Source organism: Salminus brasiliensis, chromosome 21 (genome assembly GCF_030463535.1).
Source record: "Salminus brasiliensis chromosome 21, fSalBra1.hap2, whole genome shotgun sequence".
Lineage (NCBI taxonomy): Eukaryota > Metazoa > Chordata > Actinopteri > Characiformes > Bryconidae > Salminus > Salminus brasiliensis.
Window position 1 is genome coordinate 31,154,004 of NC_132898.1, and position 27,246 is coordinate 31,181,249.

The following is a 27,246-nucleotide window of genomic DNA, read 5'->3' on the forward strand; positions in this document are numbered from 1 at the left end:
GTTTGAGGATGGAGAAGAGTGTACTCACTAGTTTCATTCCATTTTCAGACACTTTGGAGTTGTACTCCTCTATCTTGGCCTTGACCTCTTCCGCAGTGAGAGACGACTTCTCCTCATTCTCTTTGGCGGCGTTCTGAAACAGAGAAACAGAGAAGAAACATGGAGCTTTACTGCTGGTCAATGGGTTCACATGTCTGTCCTCTGGATCACCAGAATGCCTTTTTATCCTCCTTACTGCAAAGTCAAGCAAGGTCAAAGGGCCCAGAGGAGGATGGGATCACACTGGCCCATCATAAAGGAATGTTTTGTTTGTGGACATACAATTTATGTCCAAAGGTTTGTGGACAAAGTATGCATTCAGCTGCCTTAGGTTGCCTTGTCTAGTCCCTGTAGAGATGCGCTGCCAGGACTCTCTTGAGCAGATAAACATCATGAACCTATTGGCACCATGCTTCCTAATGCCAGGCGTGAGCTAGAGGAGGTATAAAGCCCCCCAGCACTGAGCTGTGGAGCAGTGGAAGAACTGTGTTCTCTGGAATGATGGATGGTGGAGCTCCATCCAGTACTTTTGGATTGGATGAGTTGGGGAGTTGAGTATGATGAGGTGGGACGGTGATCATCATCCAGCATCCTAAACTCACTAATGCTCTCGTTACTGAATGCAATCAAATCCTCACAGCAGTCGTCTTCTTCCCTGGACAGTAGAGACAGCTACTCCAACAAAAGCAGGGTAAACTCTTTGTAGCATCCTTGATTTAAAAAAAAAAACAGTGAATGAGCAGGTGTCCCAATACTTTTGTCCAAATAGTATATAGTTATATAGGGTCCCAAGTGTGTTTATTTGAGTGTGTTAGTATTTTGGAAAAGGTAAACCTATCACACACTGACTGAGTATGATTATTCACACTGACCCATTTCTTTAATGACCGATTTCAGCCCTCGAGGGTCAGTGCCCCGCCCTGCTTAGTGATATCCTTGTCCAGAACACCTGGAAAGGCGTGTTTAAGCAGGACGATTACCAAACTGTGCTGGATTAAGGCCTGCACTACAGAAGCTGAACAAACACAACCAGACTGAACGTTTGTTTGCTTCAGTGAACAAACCCGTCTCTACTGTCCAGAAAGAAGGCGGCTCCAAACACACTACATGGACAAAAGTATTGGGACAGCTGCTCATTCATTGTTTGTTTGCTTCAGTGAAGGTCAGGTGAAGCTACATCAGGAGTGTGCAAATAAAGGAAGGCTTGTTCAGCAGACTGTTTAGACTGTTTAGGCTGTGTTCCAAACCACACTCTTTATGCTTGTTTACCTTATCTATTATACAAAGGTGTGCGCTGTGAGTTATTGAACACAGCCTTGGCTCAAACAATGAAAAACACAGAACAGAGGAATTGATAGCCTTATATGAATGCACTAGTAGTTCGCACCTGGTCATCTTATGTCATTAATGCTATTGTTTGTCTTGATTTACATTTACATTTACGGCATTCAGCAGACGCTCTCACAAAAGAGCTTCACTATTTACTCAAGAAGAACCTAAAAATTCAAAGCTTCTCTAATCTTAGACTCTACTAAACACAAGTCAATATGGAGACCATAGTACTCTTCTCTTCGCCTGAGTACTCTCAGAAGAGGAGAGTCTTCAGTCTGGGTTTGAGGACAGCGAGCGTTGGACTCTGCTGTTCGGACACCCAGGGGAAGTTCGTTCCACCACTTCGGTGAAGGACAGAAAAAAGTCTGGACGCTCGTCTTCCGTGGATCTTAAAGGATGGCGGGTCGAGCCGAGCTGTACTTGAAGCTGGAAGGGCTCTTGCTGCAGATCGGCTTCTATGCCACTGCTCAAAGAACCCTTTGTAGAACCTTTAGTTTTGGGAGTGCAGTTTTAACACTGCACTGCAACTAACCCCCCTGTGCAGAGGCCGTAGTTTATCCTGGCTAGCTCGGACTGCGAGTGAGTTGTTTGCAGGCTTCAAAGTGGTGCTATATTACAGCTACAGCTAGTACAGTGAACTCAGGACTCAGGAGGTATCCGAACTCTACAAAAAATGCTTGTTCCAACTGAAGAGAGCTTTCCTCATAAAACGTATACATGACCATTACACACATGACCACCCATTCGGATGAAGGTCCCGCAAGAGAGAATCGAACACTGGAGATGGCTCTCCCTCCCGGGTCGTTTCAACATCCCTGCATCCCTCGAGTCAGGCCTGGAAACCTGATACAATCTTCTGGAATTGGCAGTAATTATCAGCCCCAAACACACCACATGGACAAAAGTATTGGGGCACCTGCTCATTCATTGTTTCTTCCGAAATCAAGGGTACTAAATAGAGCTTTTTTTTGAGTAACTGTCTCTACTGTCCAGGGCAGAAATGGCTTTCTACTAGATTGTGGAGGAGCATTGCTGTAAGGATTTGATGGCATTCAGTGATGACAGATTTTCACACAATATAAAGGGCAATTGGCACTTTATTATTGATGTAAATGAAGCTGCATATTATGTAATAAATATTATAATATTTGGACATGTAACTATCCTGGAAGCCATGTGCATCATAATCTAGCTGGAGCAAGGGTTTTTATTACAGCAGTAGTGTGTGTGTGTGTGTGTGTGGGGGGGGGGGGGGTATTAGTCTTAGCGACTATTAAAAGCAGATCAGCCCAACATGAAAGTAGTCCAGGCTGCAGTGTCACAGATGGATCAGGCAGGCAGGGTCACATAAGCAGCTTTTATTGATCCGGACCACAGGGGACAATGTGTTGTATGTCTGTGTCTGTGTGTGTGTGTGTGTGTGTATGCATGTATGCAAATGAAATGCCAAACACAGCTTTCACTTGGATCTCTTCAATGTTTCAGAGGTCTCTATTTAGACTGAGCTGCAAGTGTGTGCAGCGCTGCATGCGACCCCTCTGTGCTAACTGTTAAGCATGGTGGCAGTAGCGTTAGCATGGGTGTATGGAAAACACCAGAGATTGGCATCAGCCCACAATTCCTCTTCTTTTTATCCACTAGAATAAACCAGACTGTGCTCTGGATTGTCATTTATTACAGACACAGCAGTTTCCTCCTATTATTTAAACACAAATTAATAGAAACTGTATGGACAAAAGTATTGGGACGTGTTCATGTTAGTGTTTGGGTGTGTATGCATGCACGTATGCAGATAAAATACCAAGCACAGCTTTTGCTAAGATCTCGTCAATGTTTCAGAGGCCACTATTTAGCGTGAGCAGCAAGTGTGTATGCTAAGACACAAGGAGGCCATCACGGACTCGAACAACCAGCATGTGTAGCATGTATTTCTGCTAAACATGCAATATTCAGACACAGAAATGGATACTACTGCTCAATTTTAGCACTGATTATTTCGTGATTATTTCGTTAGCCACCTGATGGAGCTCCACCATCCATCATTCCAGAGAGCACAGTTCTTCAACTGCTCCACAGGTCAATGCTGGGGGGCTTTATACCCCTCTACTAGCCCACACTTGGTATTAGGCAGCATGGTGCCAATAGGTTCATCATGCTTATCTGCTCCAGAGAGTCCTATTCTATTGGTAAAGGTAAAGGTGCACGTATTTGTCACTGTACAGTGAAATGTGTCCTGCGCATTTAACCCATCTGGTAGTGAACACACACACATGTGTTAGGGGCAGTGAGTACACACACACACCCAGAGCGGTGGGCAGCCAACTCCAGCGCCCGGGGAGCAGAGAGGGTAAAGGGCCTTGCTCAAGGGCCCAACAGTGGCAGCTTGCCGAGCCCGGGAATCGAACCCACAACCCTGTTATCGATATCCCGGCGCTCTAACCACTGAGTCACCACTGCCCCTAATGGCAGTACTTCTTTACTGGGACTAGACAAGCTGTGTGTGTGTATGTGTGTGTGTGTGTGTGTGCACACAGTTGCAACCACTGCTTACTTCTGATGTAGTTAATTGAGACAACTCAGCCTCACGCTTCCAATATTTCACACACAGGTGGCACAGTTTTAAGGGCTGTACGCTTCCATTGGTTGGAGCTACACTAGCCTCACAGCTCCTGGATAATCAGCCAATCCACTGTGCAAATTTTAACACATGCCCAGATACACCACATGAAGATCTCCCTCATCCTTGCTCCCTCTCTACCTCTGTTCTAGGAGTACTCTACCTTTACCCTCCCTTCCCAAATCCTCCAAAAAAGCCCGTTACGTAACCTCACATCTCCTCCTCTTCTCTACACAGCAGGCGCCAGCAAAAAGATCAAAAATAGCGGCCTGTTTGATATTTCATAATTCCACTTCCGGAAAGATGCGCTCATCTGAGGGGGTGTTTTAATAGTCGGGGTGGTGTGAAGATCCTAGCTGTCACTGAGAAAGCCTTAGCAACAAAGATCCTGACTAGGATATTTTTAGCTGCTGGCTACGTCCTCCGTAATGCACGCAAAGTGGGTTTCCATTTTTTCCCACCCTCGTTGTAGCATGAGGAAAAGAATAAGAACGAGAAAAAAAAGAAGGATCATTTATTCATGGAGATCCTCGGGGCATTGGATGCACTTCATCTCATTTGAGCAGAGTGAAACTCCATACACACACATACATACACACACAACCTGAGTACATTCATCTCAACGATTAGCAAAGTGCACAACAGCTCGTGTGCTTCGTCCGTCTTCTCTGCACATGAGAGAATGTGTGTGTGGATCTAAACCATGGGGATACACACAGGAGTACAGCAGGTGATCATGGGCCATCATCCTTCATTTTGCCATTAAACAAAGACGAGGAGGGGTGATCATCCAACATCCAGGCCTTACTAGCTCTCTCGTTGCTGAATGCAATTAAATCCTCACAGCAATGCCCCTCCAAAATGTAGTAGAAAGCCTTCTCAGCTGGACAGAAGAGAGACAGGTACTCCAAACTAACAAAAGCAGGATCAACCCTTTTTCCTTTTTTTAACAGTGAATAAGCTGGTGTCCAAATACTTTTGTCCACACAGTGTTTTATCATACGAAGTTACACCACACACTTTTGTCCTTATTAGCAAGACCCACGACATGAGGGCTGATGCTGCCAGACGACCAGAGACTGACATGATGCACGGCTGTGACTACACAACCATGGCTGAGACCGGAACTATGTAGAGGTTGTAGGTTCTGAGCTCTTATGAGGCATCTTAAGGCCTTAATGTCACACGAACATGACATCTAAACCCAACTCCCCTTCCTCTCCATTAGGCTGCAAAACCCACGGTCAGTGCATCCTCCCGTGAACCTTTTGCTGCCTGGCTGAGAGCGAAAATCTCCAGTGACATGGTAGCCAGTGATCTGTGAAGTAGCAGGCGCCCGGATTTGCCTTGCTGCTGCTGCTGCTGCTGTCGCTGCCAAGCCCCCACATGACTTCCATGGACTTGCTGAGCTGAGATATGTCTGCAGCATCTCCCACAGTTCTCCTTAACGGTGTTAGGTGAAGATGCTTTAAGCTGCCCTTATTTCAGACCATACTACTGCTTCTTTAAAAGGCCTTCCACTGAAAGGTTCTTCCAGAAACCTTCAGTAGATGGATGGATTTCTATGGCCTTGCTACGAGCAACAGTGAAGACAGTCACCTATGGATGACCGAACCGTCAGCACTGTCATCTATGGACGACAGACATCAGAGTTTGGATTTCTGCAGCACCCCCTTCCGTCTTTCTCTTATTCGCACATTCCAACAATTCTCTCAGGAATTCCTGCATTTGTGAGGCCCCGACGCAGCTAAATATACCCACCTCCCACCCTTCCTCTCACCCGCATGGACTGGAGAAAGTGAGGCCGATTAGAACAATGGGGAGGATGAGGAGCAGACCAGAGAAAGGCACAGTAAGACTAGGCTAGCATCATCTCCCCCTGCTGGTTAAGTTCTACTGGTTAGAGGTAGAAAGCGCCAACCAGACCTGCAGGACCCGGCTATTCTAGTCGAGTTCGGTTGGGTTAACAAGTTAACAGCTGGACTTTTGACAGAATTTTGTCAGGTTAATCAGATTTCCATAGAATTGTGTCTGCTACAGTCAGGTTATAACAGAATTGTGTTAGTTTAGTCAGTTTTACACACCATTATGCCAGATTACTGCTATATTTTTGACAGAATTTTGTCAGGTTAATCAGATTTAGACAGGATTTAGGAAGATACAGCTGGACTTTAACAGAATTCTGTCTGATCACAGTTAGATTTTGACAGAATTGTATCAGATTACTGAGATTTACACAGAATTTTGTCTGTTACACTCAGATTAAGACAGAAATGTGTTAGGTTTGTCAAATTTACACACCGTTATGCCAACTTACCGCTAGATGTTTGACAGAATTTTGTCAGATTTGTCACATTTAGACAGGATTTTGCGAGGCGAATCAGATTTATACAGAACGTTTTAGCAGATTACAGCTAGAATTTAAGAATTATGTCAGGTTAGTCAGTTTTTCACAGAATTTTAAAATGCTAGAGAGTTTTTGTCAGGTTAATCAGATTTAGACAGGGTTTTAGAAGATTACAGCAAGAGTTGAACAGAATTCTGTCTGATTACAGTCAGGTTAAGACAGAAATGTGTCAGGTTAGTCAGATTTCTACACCATTACGCCAGCTTACAGCTGACAGAATTTTGTCAGATTTCTCACATTTAGTCAGAATTTTGCTTGGACAGGTCGAGGCCCAATTAAAATCATTACAAACATCTTAAAACAGGCTCTCTGAATGTGGAGAGACTCATCTGGTTGGAAACGGCACTGACAGAAAGCATCAGCACTGGGGAAATATGGTGCAAGAAGAAAAACACCACAACGCTGAAGGCAACAAGCTGTTACTTTGCGGCGAGGACAGAATGCCGTATGGTCAAGCACACACACACACACACACACACACAGACACACTGCACTGGGCAATCAGTGATATGCAGTGCTGATTTTACCTCACTTTTTAAGGCCCTGCACTCTGCTGAATGCAGAAAGCTGAATGGTGGGATGCAAGCATTGCAGTATGTGTGTATGCCAGTCAGTGGGTGGCAGTGAATGAGCGTAGATTAATGGACAACTATTACTCAGTGCGTTTGTGTGTGTCTGAGTGTTTGCAAGTGTGTAAGTAATAATGCACGGTGGGAAAATGTGTGTGTGTGTGCGCCTGCGTGGGTGAATGAGTGGGCGCTGTGCTGCTTGCCTCATGCATATCTCTCCCGCTTACAGTATCTTGTGTCACACTGGGAGCTGACCCACATCTGAGACACACACACACACACACACACGCACACACACACACACAACACCAATACCAAGTCAAGCTTACCACCTGACAAAGACAAGTCATGGTAAAGTGACGGTAAAGTGGTGCTGAGCTCGATCCATGCTTGTCTGGGAGTTGCTAAGTGGGTCATAACCTGCAGTACTGCACCATCGCCATCACCTTATCCAGTAGACCCAGAGCCCATCATGGCCTGTATCGCTTCCTAAACCCTGCAATCTCTCCGTCTCATCACCATCATTTCTCAACATGTTCAAACAAACCATTGTCCACTCTCATTCGCAGCTTCATCGGAACCAAGCGCCTCCGTCGTTTGAGAGCCGTGTCTTGTCCTCTGACTTGTTTCTCTGATCTCCGCAGTCAGAAATTAAAAAAGGCATTAGATACAGACTGTCTATGTACCATTTTACCTATCTACGTACAACTGGCTCCCCACAGCAGACGAACAAACGCCGCAGAAACTGCAAAAACCTGTGGAAGTGCAACAGGGCTGACTCTGAATATGGGCCGATGCTGCTCAGCCAGACGTTGGCACTATCTGAGTCTGATCTGATCCATCCGCACTCCACCCACAAATGTTTGTAGCAAATGCGATAAGGTCTGATGAGGTTTAAAGAACACTTCTGAACTGCAGAAATGTGAAGACAAAGAAATGAACAGGGCTTGAGAGCATTTTAAAACACAGCAATAGATATATATCTATATCTATATATGTTTTAATAATATTGTTATTGCTTTTTTTACTTTAATTATTTATATTGTGTATATAGTGGTAATTTATCTACGTTTTTGCATCTGAGTGTCTTGCTATCCCTTTTCTGCTGTGATATATATATAATAATGGACCATATCCATAATAAAATAATATAAAAATAAAATAAAATAAAAATAATATATATATATATATATATATATATATATATATATATATATATATATACACACACACACACACACACACACACATATACTTGGATAGTCCATTATAGATGCATTGTAGATGCGAAATGCCTATTCAATGCAACTGAACTGTAAGTTGAATGTAAATGATTGTCTATTGAATGTAACCCTGACCTCTAAATACTATCCCCAACCCTAATCTTAACCTTAATCTTAAATCTAACCCTCAACCTAACCTCAGAGTTGTGTCTAGGGTTACATCAAAAAGGCATGTAGTTGAATGTTAGTTGAACGCCAGGTGAGCATCCATAATGGACCATCCAAGTGTACAGTATAAAGGCTCTTTGAGAAAATGATGATTGCAGGCATTGATTCTAAAGTGTATACAGGCATATATGACGTAATGTGAATGTTGTTCACGAATTTGTGAACGGACCAAGAGAAATGCTCCAAAATAATGTCCATTGAGGAGAAACAAGGTTTTTATATATCATACAAGCCTGTGAATGTAGCAATTATACATTTTCAGATTGTGGAAACTTATAGCTCACAAACTGGTAAAACTGTAACACACAGAGACCCCACAATACCCTCTTTACATCACAAACTGCTCGATTAATACTAGGAAACGTATTTTTAATAATTGGCTAAAAAGACGCCCTCTTCGGTTCCTCAGATATTTCCTCATGAAACACTTGCCTCGGGGCAATGAGCTTTAAATTCTAGACATATGGAGACCAGTCATAGCCTCCTGAACTCATTGTTTTATAGACAGATATGAAAAGGTCAGTATTCTTTGGAATAGCAAGCTGACGTTTCTCCACCAGGGGGTGCTATTAGTACTCATTGTACTCAAACAGTGTTTGGTGCTTTGCATCAGTGACACTGCGTGTCCTAGTTTTCTCTCTGCGCTATATCATTTGTTTGCAGTGGGGGTTGCAGTCATCTGAACATCTCAGAATTTTTATTTCGTTTTGTCAAAACACAAATGATTCAAACTGGATTGTTATTATATAGTATTTGTTTAGAGTAATGTTGAAAAGGCGTGGAAAATTTCGAATAAATTTCCAGTATATTACTGATATTTTCCCATGAAAACCTTTCTAGCAATATTTAAAAATTTTCCATGGAAATTTTGGAAACTTTAGGAAATTATGGGAATTTATTGTAATTAAGAGGAAATATTCTACAATTTAAAGGAACTATATCAAACACTATTATCAATGTACCATTTTATTTTTTGTCAGCAGCAGACGTGAAGGCATAACAATACAATATAAATTAGAAATCATCTGGATCTATGCTGTACATGCGATGCAGGGGGCGTGGTCTCAATAGCCCTTCAGTGTGTAATGTGCCTGGGATTGAAGAGTAGTCTTACTATTCAAATGTTTTGGTATCATATCTAATTATTTGAGCCAAGATTATGCTTCAGTATATATATTTTATATATGTATAAATATAAAATATATATATATTTTTTACCAACTATATGTACATTTCTCACCTTTAGCTTCGAATATTCCCCCCTGTTAATTCCCATTAATTCCCATAATTACCCATTTATTCCATGGTAATTCTATAACGTGGTTGGTGTGGCGCAACAGATAACACCACTACCTGCCAGTGAACTACCACACCACATGGGAGACTGGGGTTCGATGCCCGGTCTGGGTGACTATGCTGCGCTACACCAATAAGAGTCCTTGGGCAAGACTCCTAACACTACATTGGCCCTCCTCTGTAATACGAGTAACCTTATAAGTCTCTCTGGATAAGGGCGCCAGCTAAATACCATAAATGTAAATGTAATTCCATGGTCATTTATTCCACTTCACAATGGTCAGCTACTGTATTTCTGACCACAAGGACAAGGCAAGTTAGAACTGTCCCTAAGCTGAAGAAGATATATGTACCTGACCTATCCTGTTTCTGCAAACGAGGCCAGAAATCAATCACCTGCTGGCCAATATCGTTGACAAATGAGAAAAATAAATAAATAAATCAGACCAGACTGTCACTCCCTCGAATGAGGGCCTCTCAAGGACATTTAACATCTACTGTTCTCCTATTCACACATGACCTCCATTGTGAGAGGCCATAAAACCTCTTGAAGTTCCTCAAATCAAAAGCCAAAGGCTTGTTTCAGTCTAAAACAAACACTCACCACAGCGATTGCTGAGGGCGTAACTAAAGCCTACAACGCATAACAAAGGACACCTGTGGTGCGATCAGCCCAAATATCACATTACAGAGCTACTTTGCATGAACGGAGGGAGAAGTGGCCTCCTTATGTTATCGGAGGGGCATCGATGTCGTCAGCGCCTGTCAGGCAGGCCGTCCTTCAGCGCCGGCACACGGCCTCTTTTTCTGATTAGGTAACACAATGCTCTCAGTGTCAGTCTACTGAGGCCCTGAGGAACATACATCACCCTTCTTCTGAAGACTACCTTTGGCCACAGTTAACACAGGGGTGAAGGCTTATATTTTCAGCTAATGGCACTGGTTAAGAGAGAGAAATATGTGTGACAATGTGTGTATTATTCAAAAATAATCAAGGAAATATCAGTAAGTATTTGCATCACATGAATAATGGAGGCTGCCCTGTCAGACAAGCCGTGAATGGAGCAAACTAGTGCAACACTGGATGCTAATGAGGACTAGTCATGATGCATCTTCTACATGAGGTATCTTCTCCTTCTCCTTTAAATATATATATTATAGTTATCTAGTATACAGAGTTAGTGTACCATAGCTAGCTGTGTTACAGAAGTTGAAAAAAGGGGCTTAGGGTCAACGGCCGCCCCCAATATTGCCCACTTCCGTGTATTACGCAATTCCGCTCTAGGTGTGCAAGATTACAACACTATTAGCAACGTTTGAATATTGTTTTCAGATGTGATTTTTTGCAAGAATATTTTTTTTCCAAATGATGACTAATACGCTTCGTGTCCTCAATGTAACGTTCATTTTTTAGAGAAATATCTTTTTCTTTATTTCGTTCCTTAGCCAATTGTTTTCTGTAGCTGTGCTAGAGAAGCTGAGAAAAAAAGCTTTAGCCCTTTAAAAGTCACATATCCTTCAGAATTAGGGCTAGGCGATATGGTATAAATACTATATCACGATATTTAAAGATTTTTTTTATGATACACAATATTTATCACAATACATGTAATCACTGACTAAATCAAATGATAAAAAAAACAAATGAAAACATAACATAAATAAATAAAAAATAAACAAAATAATAAATAAACATAACTAAATAAAAATATCAGTAGCGACAGATTCTTATAAACTACTATTCAGATCCTCTCCTGTACTGAATACAGTGATTTAAACTCAACATCTGCTGCTCTTCATCTAATGAACCCAGTCTAATCACACTGTTAGTAATGAAATCTGCAGCTGATCAGTGTTTATTAAGCACTAACAGACTCCTCCATATACTTAGAAAAGCTTATTGTTATCACCATAACAACATTTATCACGATACGATAAAATACCGTCATATTGCCCAGCCCTATTCAGAATTCAACGCTGGGTTGACCTCAAGCTCCAACATTAGACAGATGTTAAAACCTAGACACTATGACTCAAAACCAACATTAATTCAATGTAATCAATGTAAACAACGTTAGAATTTCACGTTTTGTGAACGTTATAATCATGACGTTTAGCAGACGTTGAGTTTTGGTTTCTCACAACTAAACATTCTTATTTTAAGTCAATGTGACGTTGGCATGCAACGTCTGGAAGACTTAAAAACAACAAAATATCAACATTCGCTGCCGTCATTTTTTTTTTTTACGTCAAATTGACGTTGGCACTAGACGTTGTAAACTTTGTTCACGTAATGTCAACCTGGACAGGGGTATTACCCTGCTTAGTTGGACTATATAGTAGGGCTGGGAGATATGGTACAAATATTATATCCCGATATTTAAAAGTAATTTCCACGGTACACGATATTAATTGCGATGCACATGATTACAGACAAAATGCATTGGTAGCGACAGATTCTTAAAAACTACTATTCAAATACTGCACTTTATCCAATGAAATCAGATTTTAAACCAGCAATTAGACTTTTTGCAATTAAAAATGTGTAGTAGATCGGTGTTTGCGAAGTACCGACGATATCCTCGAATTAAAAAAAATTGCATACCACGATAACAAAATTCATCACGATACGATAAAATTTCATCACATTGTCCAGCCATACTATATTAGTTTGGAAGTAGACAGTGTGTCTTAAAAAACACGTTCATATACTACTCCAAATTTCTTTTATTTAATGAACAAAGCAAGAAAAGCTGTATTTTCCTGATTTGTGTCTTTTAACAGAGCAATAATTGCTGAATTTGACCTAAAAGAAGCTTCTCCAAGCCCAGAACACGTCACGCTGAAGTTCTACAGCATGGTACTGATGCTGCAAGTGCACTGTAATGCTCTGGCTCTCAGCACCAGTGTCAGGCATGATCCGTCACTACAGTGAGGAACTGAGTTACTGGGGAGAGGCACAGCTATCGTCAAGCGGAAGCGGTGAAACCATGGCTCACTTCCTATTACGGCTGTGGACCTGATGCACACGCATTTCATGCTGTTATGTGCAACGTCCTTGCTGGATACCTCCTCGGGTGGAAATCAGGGTTGGATTAGAGCCCAATAGAAATGCATGCTTCTTGGGTATCTGTTGAGGGACTGACTATATGGAGGGGGACTAGCGTTGATGCTGAAGCTGGGAGGCTAATAGAAGCTTAGGGAAGACATGTAAGCCATCATGGCTCACTCTTTTTCTCCCGTTTGGGCTCATCCAGATATGGATGTAGGAAGGTGGTGCAGTGTAGAGATGGCGGTGTTCGTCCTGCCCCCTTTCCACCCACACACACATGCATACATACATACACACACACTTCTGTTACTGGGTCTTGAGCCGTAGATTTCACAGCCCTGCGAACATGCAAAGCCCAATCATCTGCATGCCTGCGTAAACAGAGTGGATCCGTAGCCGCCTCGAAGCAAGGAGCTGTGCCACACACACACACACACACACACACACACACACACACATGCTTGTTAGCACAGCCAGATCGCATCTTTTCACGAACACACCCCACATACATACACACATCGTTATGACAGAGCCTTTGATGATGTCTCTTGTAGAAGCTAATGGAGCTAATTATGCAGTCTGTTTATTGATGTAGAGGCACGGCACTAGAGCAGCACTGCACGATCTACAGGCCAGCGAAGAGCGCGCTCAGGGCTTCAGACCGCGAGGGCGGTGGAGGGGCTTTTTATGAATCATTTCCAGAGCTTAGCACTCCACCAAAACTAGCAGCGACACAGGAGTTTGGCAAGACAGAGAGGGAGGGTGGAGCGGGGGTGAGAGATGTGCAGAGAGATAGAGAAAAAGAAACACCTGTGAGCAAAAAGGATCATTTACATAAACTGCCATTAGAGAGCAAAGTGGGGTGCCACGCTTTCCTGTGGCTTAATGTGCGTCTAGTTAAGCAGTAACCCTAAGCAGTCTTTGGCTTTAGAGCTTAAAATAATAATTTGCCCCCAAAAATAGCATGAAAAATTGCATACCACGATAACAAAATTCATCACGATGCGATACATTTTCATCACATTGCCCAGCCACACTATATTAGTTTGGAAGTAGACAGTGTGTCTTAAAAAACACGTTCATAAACTACTCCAAATTTCTTTTATTTAACGAACAAAGCAAGAAAAGCTGTATTTTCATGATTTGTGTCTTTTAACAGAGCAATAACTGCTGAATTTGACCTAAAAGAAGCTTCTCCAAGCCCAGAACACGTCACGCTGAAGTTCTACAGCATGGTACTGATGCTGCAAGTGCACTGTAATGCTCTGGCTCTCAGCACCAGTGTCAGGCTTTCCTGTGGCTTACTGTGCATCTAGTTAAGCAGTAACCCTAAGCAGTGTTTGGCTTTAGAGCTTAAAATAATAATTTGCCGCCAAAAATAGCACGATGAGGTATAAAAAAGGAAAAAATTGCGTACCACGATAACAAAATTCATCACAATACGAAAAAAATTTCCTCACATTGCAAAAATACCATGATTTTCCTCTGCATGTAAACATATTTAGTAGGCCGTGATGAAATATGCCTGTAAAAACATGTTAAAGTTAAAGGTTAATGTAGCTTATATCTCACAGATTAGCGTAACGTGCCTAATCTTGCCTCCTATACCCTATACCTATTCTCACCACTTCTGCAGGAGGCGCCATTTCCACAAAGGCTACGTGAAGCTAGGCTTGGGCGTCATACCGTCATAAGGTCATACCGTAAGCCACGGCGTTCAAAAATTCAGACAGCTGACCCTTAAATTACGAAGTTTCTGCTGTGTCAGATTACTGTTCTGTGTGTATCTAGTTTACGAACAAAAAAGCTCGTTCCTCCGTCTGTATTTAAGAGAGCCACAAGTTGGGGGCGCTGTGGGTTTACCTGGAAGGGAACCAGTCTACTAAATTAGCCTGAAAACAGTCCAAAAAAAGCACCGCTAAAAGCATTCACTGGACTCTGTGCTCTCAGATATGGGGCTTTATCCTCTAAACAGGTGTGATTCGAACCTCAGGTAGCTGGAACACAGTCTATGCTGTGGTGTTTCGCCTGCTGGCTAACTTAGCTAGCAGTGATTCCCTTAACAACGGCCGTCCCAAATATCCGGCAATTCGGTGTATAGCTCTCTTTGCTAATCTTTGCTAAGAGAGGCATTTAAACTTTATTCTTGCAAAAAAATCACATCTGGAAACAATATTTAAACATCGCTAACAATGTTGTAATCTTGCACATCGCTAGCGGAAGTGGCTGATATTGGGGGCGACTGCGGCTAGCTATCCAAGTCTAGATAGCCGGCTACAAGTTCAAACACAGCAGAGGCCAGCTTAGCAAGTGGCTACAAAGCCAAAACCACAGGAAAAACTTTGTCCTTTTAACAGTAGTCACGCAACCTGAGCATTTATCGTCTAAGCGTTTGTAAGTGGACTTTCTGTCAGCCAGACTTGAATTTGACTGTTATCCTGCTAATGCTAACTAAGCTAATGCTAACCAGCGTCTCTCTCCTGATGAAGCTGCGCTTGTTCACTTAGTTTATCACCTTTTATGTCAGCTGAACTGCATTTGTGTGCCCATTTAATATAGTTTATAATATATATTTTTTAACATAAACTAGTAGAATTATATTGGGCGACAGAAATGTAATATGTAGAGACAAGCCAGACAACCAGCTTAGCTATTGTCTCCTCAGAAAATGCTAGCCAAGCAGAAGCCGTAAATAGGCGCCATTCCCAAACGTTGCACCCAATTACTCGGTCTGTCCCATTCTCCTGTGTTCAGATACGATGTGACCGTAATCTGTATGATATTGATGTATATATACTGACAGAAACATGTTAACCAACGCTAAACCAACAGCAACAGCCGTTCTGAAGCCTGAATGCTGCCTGTACAGATAGCAATATCTATGATTTAGCCCAGAGCTAATCGTCCATTACTTGTTAGCTATCTTAGCCTTACAAAATAGATGTAGCAGCCTTATTAAAGCACCCGTCAGTCTAATACGTCTTTAGCTTAGGTGCTACATAAGTGCTACTGACAAGGCCGCCATCAGTTAGCTCAGTATGTCTAAATCACACCCTTGCGTCACAGTCTACTGAGTTGTTGACTCAGGAAGATGTGGTTTGACACTGTTTGGCATGCTGTTATTTATATACATGGACAAAACCATGTTTAGCATCGTTTAGAAAACGAGTAGAAGCCAGAATTTTGTTCTGTATTGTATCCAGGATAAGGATAAACTAAACCATTACAAGCTGCTTGTGTTCCTTCAGGCACAAGACGCAAGAGTTCCTGGGTTCCTGGGTAAGTTCTCCTCAACCTGCCACAGGTACAGTAAAGTAGTTTATTCACCTGACCTCTCAGACCAAACCTTTACATTTGAATAGGTTACCATATTCAAACGTTGGACTGATCAGAATCTGAGGATACTGAGACAGTGCTCCAGCGCCAACTGTTCTTCCCAGAACCTGGAGCGCAACATGTAATATTGCTTGGGAAGGAATTAGGCACCAATGTTCAACGCATAAGCTCAGGTGACTGTTCCTGGAATCATCCTGGAAACAGCATAGAAGAGGCTATATATTCAATTAAACTGATAATGGGCTACAAACACCAAGTATCCGCCCTCTTTAAGCTAATATGCTCAGACATACTATGTCAGCAATAATGGAGAAAACTCGGTGCTCTCAGAAATGTGGCCTAATCCTCTAAATGTGTGTGATTTGAACCTCAGGTAGCTGGAATACCGCCTGTGTTGTGGTGTTCAACCTGCTGGCTTACTTAGCTAGCAGTTAGTCCCTTAACAATGGCCGCCCCAATATTCGCCACTTCTGCGTATTGCATATTTCCAAGCTCCCGCCTTAGAGAGGCTTTATTTATAAATATGATATAAAATCAATATTCAAGGCAATAGGTGGAAGGTATGAGGTTTATGAAAATAGCTTCAATGGCAGAGAGAGGAAATTCACTTCACAAATGGTGTCCCAGTACTGATCTAGGACCAGCTCTGCTTGACTATACGATGCTAACTAAAATAAGCAAAAATCACTTGATCAGAACGTGGAGAAGATCCCAGAGGGACGGTTAAACCAGTTCTGCAACAAAAACGAACACTGTGTATAGTACAACAGTCTTGGCAACTGGAACTATGTAGGACCACCACATCCTGGCAACCAGACCTGCATAAGAAACCACATCCTGGTAACCTAAACAAACCTACAATATTCCCATTCTAGCCGTTGTTAAAACAGCCTACAAACAGCCAAGCACCTACAATGATTCCACAACAATGGAACAATGGAACAAAAACCGTGTCTTCTTGGCAACCCAAAGCGGCGGCCTTCAGGTGCCCTAAATTGGTCACCCACACCACTCCCAGATGGAGGAGGGAAGAGGAGAGAGGGGATGAATAATTCATAGACTCGACACAGCTCTTTCCAAACTTGACACTGCGGAGACGGAGGTGAGCCTGGTCAGTTCAGGTGAGGGAGGAGATTCAGAAGAGGTTTAAGTTTTAGGTTTGTGGCATTGTATGCTACTCTGTAGGTCTACTACCAGAACTTCCTCCCGGACTTACAATGCAATATTGCAGATGGCTGCTCAAAACCAGGGCATGCCAAAACCTGCACTACCTAAAACACAGCTAGATGGAAGGACCTCATTTTTCAAAAGTACATTTCTAAAATCTGCAAAGCAAACTACATTGAATTTTATGATTCTACAGAACAAGGAGACCCAATCCTGGTCCTTTTTGGAACTTTGGGCTCAAAAAGTTTCCCAAAAAACAAGAAAACCCAGATACAATGTGTTATCTCACCTCCCACCCAAACCGTTGACCCAACTCCCACATAGCCAGAGCATGTGGTTCTTCCATGGCGTCGCTCAAAAACCTTTATTTTTAAGAGCGTAAGGATGTAAGGAGTTGTGATCCAGCCCACCTGAATTTCTTATTCAGATCTCCTGATCTCTGAGGGTTCTCAGATATGTAAGATTAGGGACGTTCTAGAAGTTCTAGAAAAGTTCTCCTTAAACAATGATGGAATACCCAACATTGCGTCTACACTTCACTTAGCATGACGGCAGTTGCTCTGGTTGTGACAACAACCATACCACCCAATCTGATGATACACTGTTTGATGGTTAATCTACAAAGGCACAGATCTCTTCGCTTCCAAGCCATTTCATACCTCAGATGTCTTTGATGCTTTGATTGGTATGAATGCAATAATAAACGCTGGACTGACTGAACCCAGTGACCATGTTTTTAAACTAATTACAGATCCTGAAATAACTCAGATCTCATTGGACCATATTTCTGCTCTCTTTACGATGAGGTTGTTGATTCTCTCGTCTTTCCTGCAATCCCCTGTTGATAATCAGTGCAACCTTCTTGGTCATCCAAGCCAGAGGGGGCAGGTTGGCCCAATTAACGTTTTTGCAATATTGCCGGGCTCTGACATTGTCATTTATTGTATTACTACGCTGAAAAAGAAAAGAAAACAGAGGCCTTAATCCTCCCAACACTCAGTTGGTTTAAAGAAAGGCCTAAATCTGACTTGAAGTGAGTATTGTTTAATAGGTGGCCATAATGAACACAGGCCAAGCTTTGAGAAATACCATGGCCTTCACACGAGGAGGGACTGGCCTTTCTACCACGAGCAGCAGTCGTTTCCTTCCTTCGGTGCACTAGAAAAACCCGGTGAGAGTGTATTTTCTGCATTGTGCTGCATGGCAGAGAAGGTGTCTCTAAGGTCTAGATATACAGTTAATGAGCTGAAAGCAGAGTGAAACTGTAAAGTGATCTATACCAGCTACCTTGAGCGTGTGCTATTCATCTCGCCGTAGTGACTGAAGACAGTAAATCTGACAGGATTTTAATTAAATGTAGACTGTAAAAAATAAAGGTTTCAAAGGTTCTTTGAAGGGATGCCCCAGACCAGGCTTTTTAGGTTCCCTTAAACCCAAGCCAAAAACTACTGATGATAAGGACATTTCAGCCCAACTTGGACAACAAAACCAGCTGGAGAGTTGCACCAAGTGCATCAAGCAATAACGTCACTGGACCGAAATTCTGTCTGACTGTTTTTTGTAGTCCTGCAGAGAAGCACCTTCTTCATGGCAAACAAGAAAACCCAGATACAGTGTGTTATCTCACCTCCCACCCAAACCGTTGACCCAACTCCCACATAGTACCATCTCAAAGCCAAGCCACACAGCTGCAGATGATCTCACTGCCCATCAATATTGAAACCCAACATTTCATAAAATGGAAAGTTCGACTAATGTTTACAAACGGTTTGGAGAACATCAGCGTGGGTTGGTAGAGGTGGGCAATGTGAACCCCTGCACCTTGTACTTGGGGTTACACATGGGGCCCAGCTCATTCCCTTCACCACTCTTCTAATCAGCTAGGCACTTCCCTACGTCAGTGCTTCACTGGATTAAGCCCACCTCAACCACTCAATGACTACTTTCCACTTTAACGTAATGTAAAAGAGCAGAACACAGCGATCTGATACTGGCTTGTTAAGAACGCCGAAGTGCAGATTAACACTATGTCTATGGTCCATTGTCTCAACCGCCATATAGTCAGACCTGCAGAAAAAAATAGACAGGAACAAATCAAAAACCCATGCCTCATACATATACCTAAGGACCACCCATACTCTAACCACCCACTGCATTGCAAGCTCTTCACCGGGGTCTTCAGGTAGGCCTCAGGTAGGAATCTCCCTTTATTAATCATGATCTAAAATTTTGACCATATTGCCCAGCCCGAGTGTTAAGTACATAACTGCAAGGAACAGATGGCGGTTTAAACCGTGAATACATACAGGAAGAACCTGTTAAGCTGTTGCTATGACACCTAGCATACATTACCAAGACGGAGGAAAAACTGAGAGGAAAAACGGTTAACCTTCAATCGAGCAAAACAACAGTGTTTTCTCTCACATTAAACTTTCCGCCATGCAAGAGTTCCACCAGAAACATGACCTGATGTTCCTTTCAGTGTTTTAGCATTACTGTGTGACTTTCCACCAAGTATGGATTCAAAGAACCTTTGAGGAACATCTGAGAAGCGAATATTTGAAGCACCGAACTGAAAACTCAGCAGATTGACTTAAGGACGTCGAGCCCTGGCTAGTTGAGAAACAGTTGAGAAACTTCAAGAAAGTAGTACACAACCTCATTTCCGCACTACACACACATGCATTCGAGAACTAGCACTTCTCATTTTTTACTTTTTTTTTTTTGCTGAGGGTTGTGACATGATGCATGCATGTCCCTGTTTTCCCAGTGTCGCCCCAACCCGTGTTACCTTGGCCCCCTGCTTTCCATGCGCTCGCTCGAAGAAGGTGGTCTTGGCGGTGAAGAACATAAAGTCATCGCTCTCATCGTCCTGGCTGCTGTAGCCGCTGCTCATGCTATTGCTGCAGGGCCTTCAGGGGCCTCCGGCACCATTCCAGGGCTCCAGGCAGGACAGAGAGGACCGCCGGCTCAGGTGAGGGTGGCCAGAACTTCCAGTCACCTCAAGAGGAACGGATACTGAAACCCAAAGCAGGGATACAGAAAGCCGGGCTCTTCTTGCGTGCCAGGCTCTTGCGTTCACTCGGGTCGCACGAGAGCATGCTCTGAAACCGGCTTCATGTGCTCAGTTCCTGTTTTTTCGGCAGGTCTCAAACCCAAGGTCTGAAGCAGAAGCAACGATGAGCGGTGTTGTCAGTGCAGTCCCTCTAAAGATCTTGTCCTTCTCAGACTGGCACTGGCCAACTGGCCAAGGGAAGGAAGGGTAGACGTGCGAAGACGAAGAGGTCCTCAAGAAATGAATCGCTTGCACGGCCACAAAACCTGCTGCAAGATCAAAGCTCTGAAGCTTCAACACAGGATGCTGCTGGTGTGCTGCAATGCCCCTGTTGCAAGGATAGCAGGAAATAGGCTTCTGCACCTAGTGACGCTACAGCGATCGGAGAGAACGCTGGGAGAGAATCAACCTGCTTCTGCCTGCCTGCCTCACAGAGCCGGGGAGAGGAGAGAGCTGACGTATTACACCTCCCTCCCGCACACTCACTCGCTCGCTCTCTCTCTCTCTCTCTCTCTCTCTCTCTCTCTCTCTCTTGCTCGCTCACTCACTCCCTCCCTCTCTTACGCTCTCTCTCGTGCTCTCTCTCTCTCTCTCTCTCTCTCTCTCTCTCTCTCTCTCTCTCTCTCTCTCTCTCTCTCTGCCTCGCTCTACCATCTGTGGTTGAGTCTGCTATCTGCCTGCAAGCTCACACAATCTCTCTCTCTCTCGCCCCTCCTCCCTCCCCGTGTCTCTTCCTGCATGCAACTGCTCAACCGTAGCCACTTCCTCTTAATGGTGGAGAGAGAATGAGTGTGTATTTGTACGACTGTGTACGTGAAGAAGCAAGCAAACAAAAAACGAGAGAGAGAGACACACACACACACACACACACACACACACACACACACACACACACACACACACACAAGTCCCATACATCCAACTTTACATACCATCTGATATGCAAAGTGCTCAACAAGGCACAAGGCGGTAGGTTCTCGGTTGCAATTGCTGAATGGACTTGTAGCCATTAACACAGTCAGCCTGAAAAGAGCAAGCTCTCATTGCTCCTTTAATGGAAAAGGTACTTCATGGTAAGAAGCCTTTGAAAGCCACAGGTATCATTTAATGGCCTTTATGAAGTATGGCCTACTATTATGAGTCCAATTAATAATTCATCCCACTGCTTTTTAGTCGTAGTGAGAAGAGAGGGCACCCACCACTCGCAGAGCAATACTATTAAACCTATTAGGATCGATTTACAGTGAACTGATCTGCACGCGAAGTGTAAAGACCTTAACACCTGCAAACATGAATCTGATCAATGCAAGAGCATCCCAATATTAAAACCTGCACAGGTTTTATAATGAAGCAGGTCATAGATTAATGTGACCTCTGGTCCTTCCTTGGAGCCCAACAGGCCCCTTGGTCTCAACCTTTAACCCTGACCTTAACCCTGAGAACAGAATCATGTGAAAGCAAAAGCCTCAAAACAGCGGCCTGGGTCTAGTGTCCTCAAGCAGGGTTTAGGGAACATCAGGGGCACAAGATCATGGAACGTCCCAGCCTGGACTGAGGAGAAATCCTCTCATTTGCTTGTATTGATGATCTGCAGACCTCCGGGACATGGCAGAACTTGACGTTTAAATAATCTTCATTTAATGTAAAGGTTCTCTTTTGCAAAAAATGGTTCCACAGGGAACCAAAAGTAGTTCTTCTATGGCAAACCTCGAAGAGACATTTGTAGCACCTTTATTTTTAAGAGTGCACTAACCCTGTACAGACCTACTCTCTCCAATGGACGGACCATTCCATAAAGAGCTGGCTGAAAGACCTCCCTCACTTTCCAAAAAAGGACAAGAAAAGATAACCTCTGTAATTGGAGGGAGCTTAAAAGCCACTGTCGATTTCCTCCGTTAGAGCTTTATTCGATTCTCATTGAGTGGAGGGTTAATGCTTCGGAGACAGGCCACTTTTCTTCCATGTTTTCTGCCGGTGCAGCAAAGACCCCAAGATCCTTGGACTGAATGACAAATGCGCCTATAACTGCTGATGGCTGGATTGGTGCACGGGGGAGGCAGCAGATAAAAAAGCCATCGCCTATAAGCGTATGTCAAATTACCTCAAGCATAGGCCTTGGGTTGCATTATCATAATCGATGAGGTGGTTGACTGGGGGGGAAGATGGAAGAGATGAAGATTGCTCTCCAGGGGGTTTGGCTATTGACCGTCGAAAAAGGCAGGTCCACCACCCCCACCCCTCTCACCCCACCGGCGGGCATCGATATATCCTGATTTTAGACTACTGGAGCACGACCATGGCCATTGGTCGAAGAACTGGTAGCGGGCCACTTTGCAGACTGCCGGGAAAAAGGTACTCAGACTAAGAGAAGAGTGTGGAGAAGAGTGGGCTGAATCAAAGGATAATTACTCTGCCATAGGGGTGCATTCAAACTGTGAGGGTATATAGACTTGGATGGATCGAGTGGACTAGCCAGACAAGATCTACTGCCAAGTTTCATCAAATGGAAAACTGGATGCACACCCAGCCAGCCTCATTTGTCACTGTCAGATATGGTATTTGAATTGGGCTCTAAGCAATGCTAGATTGGAACGTCGACAGAAGCTGGACACTCAAGTGGATATGGACAGCTCTGTGAGGAATAGCCTGAAATCAATATCTAAACAGTGATAGTGATGAAACCTCTACAATCGCCAACCCAGGCAATATTTCTCACAATAGAGCTGCAGACCATGGCACGGTCACACAATGTGCTCCCTGCAGTGACCCGTGTGTAATCAAACAGTAAAGTGAAACAAGCTCATAAAGATGGGCTGCAGCTCGTCAGTTGGATGAGCTGTGCAGGAGAAACTCGACACCCTATGATGCGTTTGTCTCCTCTTACATGCTAGTGTTAAATGCAGAGTTGAGCCTCCATATGACCCATGTTTGATACCCCTCATCGGTAGCCATGACACCTCACTCTCTCCTTTTAATAATGCACAGAGGCTCTGATTTCCTCCCCTGCCACACATACACAGCACAGAGCTGACATCCTCAGAAACTCCTCTAGCCTAGTTCTCCCTGGCCGTGGCCACAGAGTTCCATCATCCATTCACATCCTAGCGTTGATCAGCTGTAATATGCCCACGACTCAGCAGGGGCTTGCTAATTAGTTGGATCAGGTGTAGATGCAGATCCAAGGTAACTCCAAGAGGTTTGAGAGCATCTGCCAGTCAACAGAACATCATCAGTGGTCAGTCAGTGGGAGGTGGACCATTGGCATCTTAGCAATGGAATTGATGTGCCCTGTCAGAGTCCCAGTCAAATATCTGGTCAACAGCAGTCCTGTAATCAGACATTGATCAGACATGGCTGGCTAACAAACTCAACGTAGAAGATGGACCACAGTCTGTATCTATGCATATATTTAGTGGAACTACATGGTGGATGGACCTCAACGGGTGGTCAGAGAATGACAGTAGAAGGTCAGAGTTTCTAATCAAGTGGAACATCAAGTGGGGTTCCTTTAACCTTTAGGCTACAGGGGTTTTGGGACGGGAAGGTCGTTGGTTCGATCCCCTGGACCTGAAGGAAATGGGAGCAGGTATCTTTCTTTAACATTCGTAGATGAGGCGCCCTTGGGCAAGGCACCTAATCCCTGATTGTTCCCCAGTCCAGCACTCTGGGTGTGTGTTCTCACTGACCTTAGCCAGTGAAGAAGGCAGCATCTAGCACCACGAGTGAACACAACCACACAACCAGTCTGTGCCTTTACGTCACTTCCTGCAGACCACAGATTTGCTTTGTATGGACGTGTGCCTCTTCACTGCACTCTAGCAAAGCAGTGGCTGTAGTCAAGGTCAGGAAATGATCTTCTCGCTCAGGCTTCTCTCTCTCTCTCTCTCTCTCTCTCTTTTCCTCTTCCGAGCTCTGTAGAGTCTCATGAGCAGATTGGAGGACACCCTAGCAACAGGTTTTTATCTTGTGGGCAGTCCTACAGTGTGTGTAGAGTGAGCCTGGCCTGCCAACTCTTTCCTGGAAACGAGGAGGAGAGCGTTCCTCATGACTCTATGCAGTAAAGCGTGGATCGCTGGCTTGGACGTAGTATATGACTACATGACTATAGTATACGTAGGCACATGATGGCTGGGTGCCAGAACTGAGAGGGCCATGCATATCAAGCAGATTTGCATACGTCTCATTTTTGTTTTGGAGGTTCCCTTCATGGCCAGCGAATGACAGCATTTGCTAACCACGCCGAGGAAAGCAAGCGAGTGAGCGAGTAAGAGTGTTAGCAGCCATGCAGTGAGAACCAGGAAGACTGCTGTATCTTGAGACATGAAAGACAGAAATTAGAACGCAAACAGGAAGGAGTGACGGGGAGGCTAACTCACTCGATAAGCTTCGGCCCACATACAAAGAAACACACACACACACACACACACACACACACACACACAGATACTGAGATAACGCAAATTCTGCTGAACTGCTGCTCAAGCTCCCCTGTAACGGCTACACCCCTGAGGCTCACTCAGCACGTAGAGCACTGTGTACTTTAAACGAATGCAAATATGTATATTTGTGTGTATGTATGTGTGTGTGTGTGTTTGTGTGTGTGTGTGTGTGTGTGTTTGTGTGTGTGGTTGTGGTCCCCTGCATGAGAGACAGGAAAAAGGAAGTCTATGAGATATGAGAGTGGCCTGTTTATACTAGAGCTTACTAAAACTCGTCCAAGGCCAAAAAAAGAAGCCTCAGATACGTTACCATGTCGCAGACAAGCGTGAACCTACAGTGGCACTGTTTATACAACGGCCAATAGAATTGACCCACAATTATTATTATTATCTTTTTTATTGTATCCGATTTTTTAACCAATTTCTCCCCAATTTGGACCCAACCCCTCCATACCGCACGCGATGCCCCCGATACTAGTGAGGGCGGTCCAACGCACGCCCCCTCCGACACATGCACAGTCAAGCCTTGCACTTTTCATACTGCCGCCGATGCAACATCGCCAGGCAACCAACCAACCCGCCTGTAGGAAAGCGCCGCATACCCGGCTACACCAGCCCACCAGCCCGCAGACGGCAGTGACAGCCAGCGCCGTAGCGAAGCGATGTGGGGGAAGAGAGCAAGGCCAACTGCGCTTTCTCTGGATTTCGGCTGCTGATGGCTAGCAGCATGACTGGGGTTCGAACCCGGTCTGATCATGGTGACAGTGCCTTAGTCTGCCTGACCCACAACTCTATAGATTAAAACCTTTATATTTACATGCATTAATGTTAGAGGAATCGTTCCCCCCAAAAAAACTATTTAGAGCTTTAGGGTCATGGAGCGTCCAGAGCTTACCTGGAGTCAAAGGCCGCAAGGAAGGATTACCCCCTGCACAGGATGCCAGTCCATTGCAGGGTACCACACACACCCCATTGACTCACACACTGTTAAACATATCTTGTAAAAGTTCCTAGAGGACGTTTTAGGGGTTCTTCAATTTCAAAAAAACTTCAAGGTGCTTTGAGGAAGCTTCAAAGAACTGTTTTCTTCTAAAAAACCTTTTTATAAAGGGTTCCTCAAAGCACCTTAAGAGGTTCCTCCACAGCTGAGTTTCATGCTAATTTAACACCAGACAAGTGGAAATTATTATCAGGCCACACACAGACACACACACACACACAGAGGAAGCAGCTGGAAGCCGCCGGTTTAGGGCACAGTAAACCTCACACACTGTTAAAAGTATCAGATCCTTGAGGAACATGTGGAGGTTCTTGCATTTGTGAAGGAACCTCTCAAAGAACCTCCTTTTCTTCTAAAACCCTTTTCTAGACATTATGCTAACATTACAAACCAACAGTCACCCAAAGCTCTCAAACCTTCCTTAAAGTGTAACGACACCTCTGCAGTTTCAGATGATGCCACTCCCCCAAAAATGGGAGGGACATTTTGGACCGTTAGGGAGAAAGTAATACCACTCTGTTCGAGCGTAGCCTGTTAGCACGATAACAGTAATGCTCCATGTGTTTACAAAACGCCTTATCTGTCTTATAGCATTGGGCGTGCACACACACACACACACACACACACACACACACACACACACACACAGCGAGAAAGACATTTACTAGAATAAAAATAGAGAGGGATGAGTGGAATAGTTGAGATTAGTTAAATATATTGTGTTTAAGTAAGTTAATATTAAAACCAGTGTGGGAACATGAACCATGGTTAACTTTATGCTAATATGATATGCTAATATCAGTTTAGTTTCATGCTAATATAAAAGGTTTGTTTTATGTTAATATAACGCACTAATGTAAGTTTAGTGTCATGCTAACATAACGTAACATGCTAACATACATTTAGTTTCATGCTAATATAAGCTTGGATACATGCTACTATAAAAGCTTAGTTTTAGGCTAATATAACATGCTAATTTCCTTTTAGTTTCATGCTAATATAAAAGCTTAGTTTCAGGCTAATTTAACATGCTAATTTAATATTAATTTCATGCTATATATTAACTTTGTTTCATGCTATTATAAAAGCTTAGTTTCAGGCTAATATGAAATGCAAATTTAATTTTAGTTTTATGCTAACATAAAATGCTTATATATGTTTAATTTCATGCAAATATGAAAGATTAGTTCCAGGCTAATATAAAAGGTTAGTGTCATGCTAATAGAAAAGCTATGTTTCATGCTAATATAAATGCTAAGTTTAATGCTAACATGAAAGCTTAGTTTCAGGCTAATATAAGCTTGGTTCCATGCTAATATAAAAGGTTAGTGTCATGCTAATATAAAAGCTACGTTTCATGCTAATATAAAAGCTTAGTTTAATGCTAACATAACATGCTAATATACTATTCTAATATTATAGTTATGTATAAAAACTGCAGCTGAGCTGTGCGTGCAATTTGAGTTTAAAAGACGTGTCTATTAGC

General features: G+C 43.4%; 1 protein-coding gene across 3 annotated transcripts in view; it reads right to left on the reverse strand.

Moving 5' to 3' along the window:
• Window positions 1-27,246, reverse strand: part of rassf5 (Ras association domain family member 5) — a 71,354-nt gene that overhangs the window by 6,766 nt on the left and 37,342 nt on the right. For 2 of the 3 annotated variants that reach the window (XM_072665870.1, XM_072665871.1), the window contains exon 3: window positions 29-133. In XM_072665870.1, coding sequence (XP_072521971.1) covers window positions 29-133 — 105 coding nt within the window. Of the gene's footprint in view, window positions 1-28; window positions 134-20,057; window positions 20,867-27,246 lie in introns of those variants that run through there. The other variant, XM_072665872.1, reaches the window with a different exon arrangement.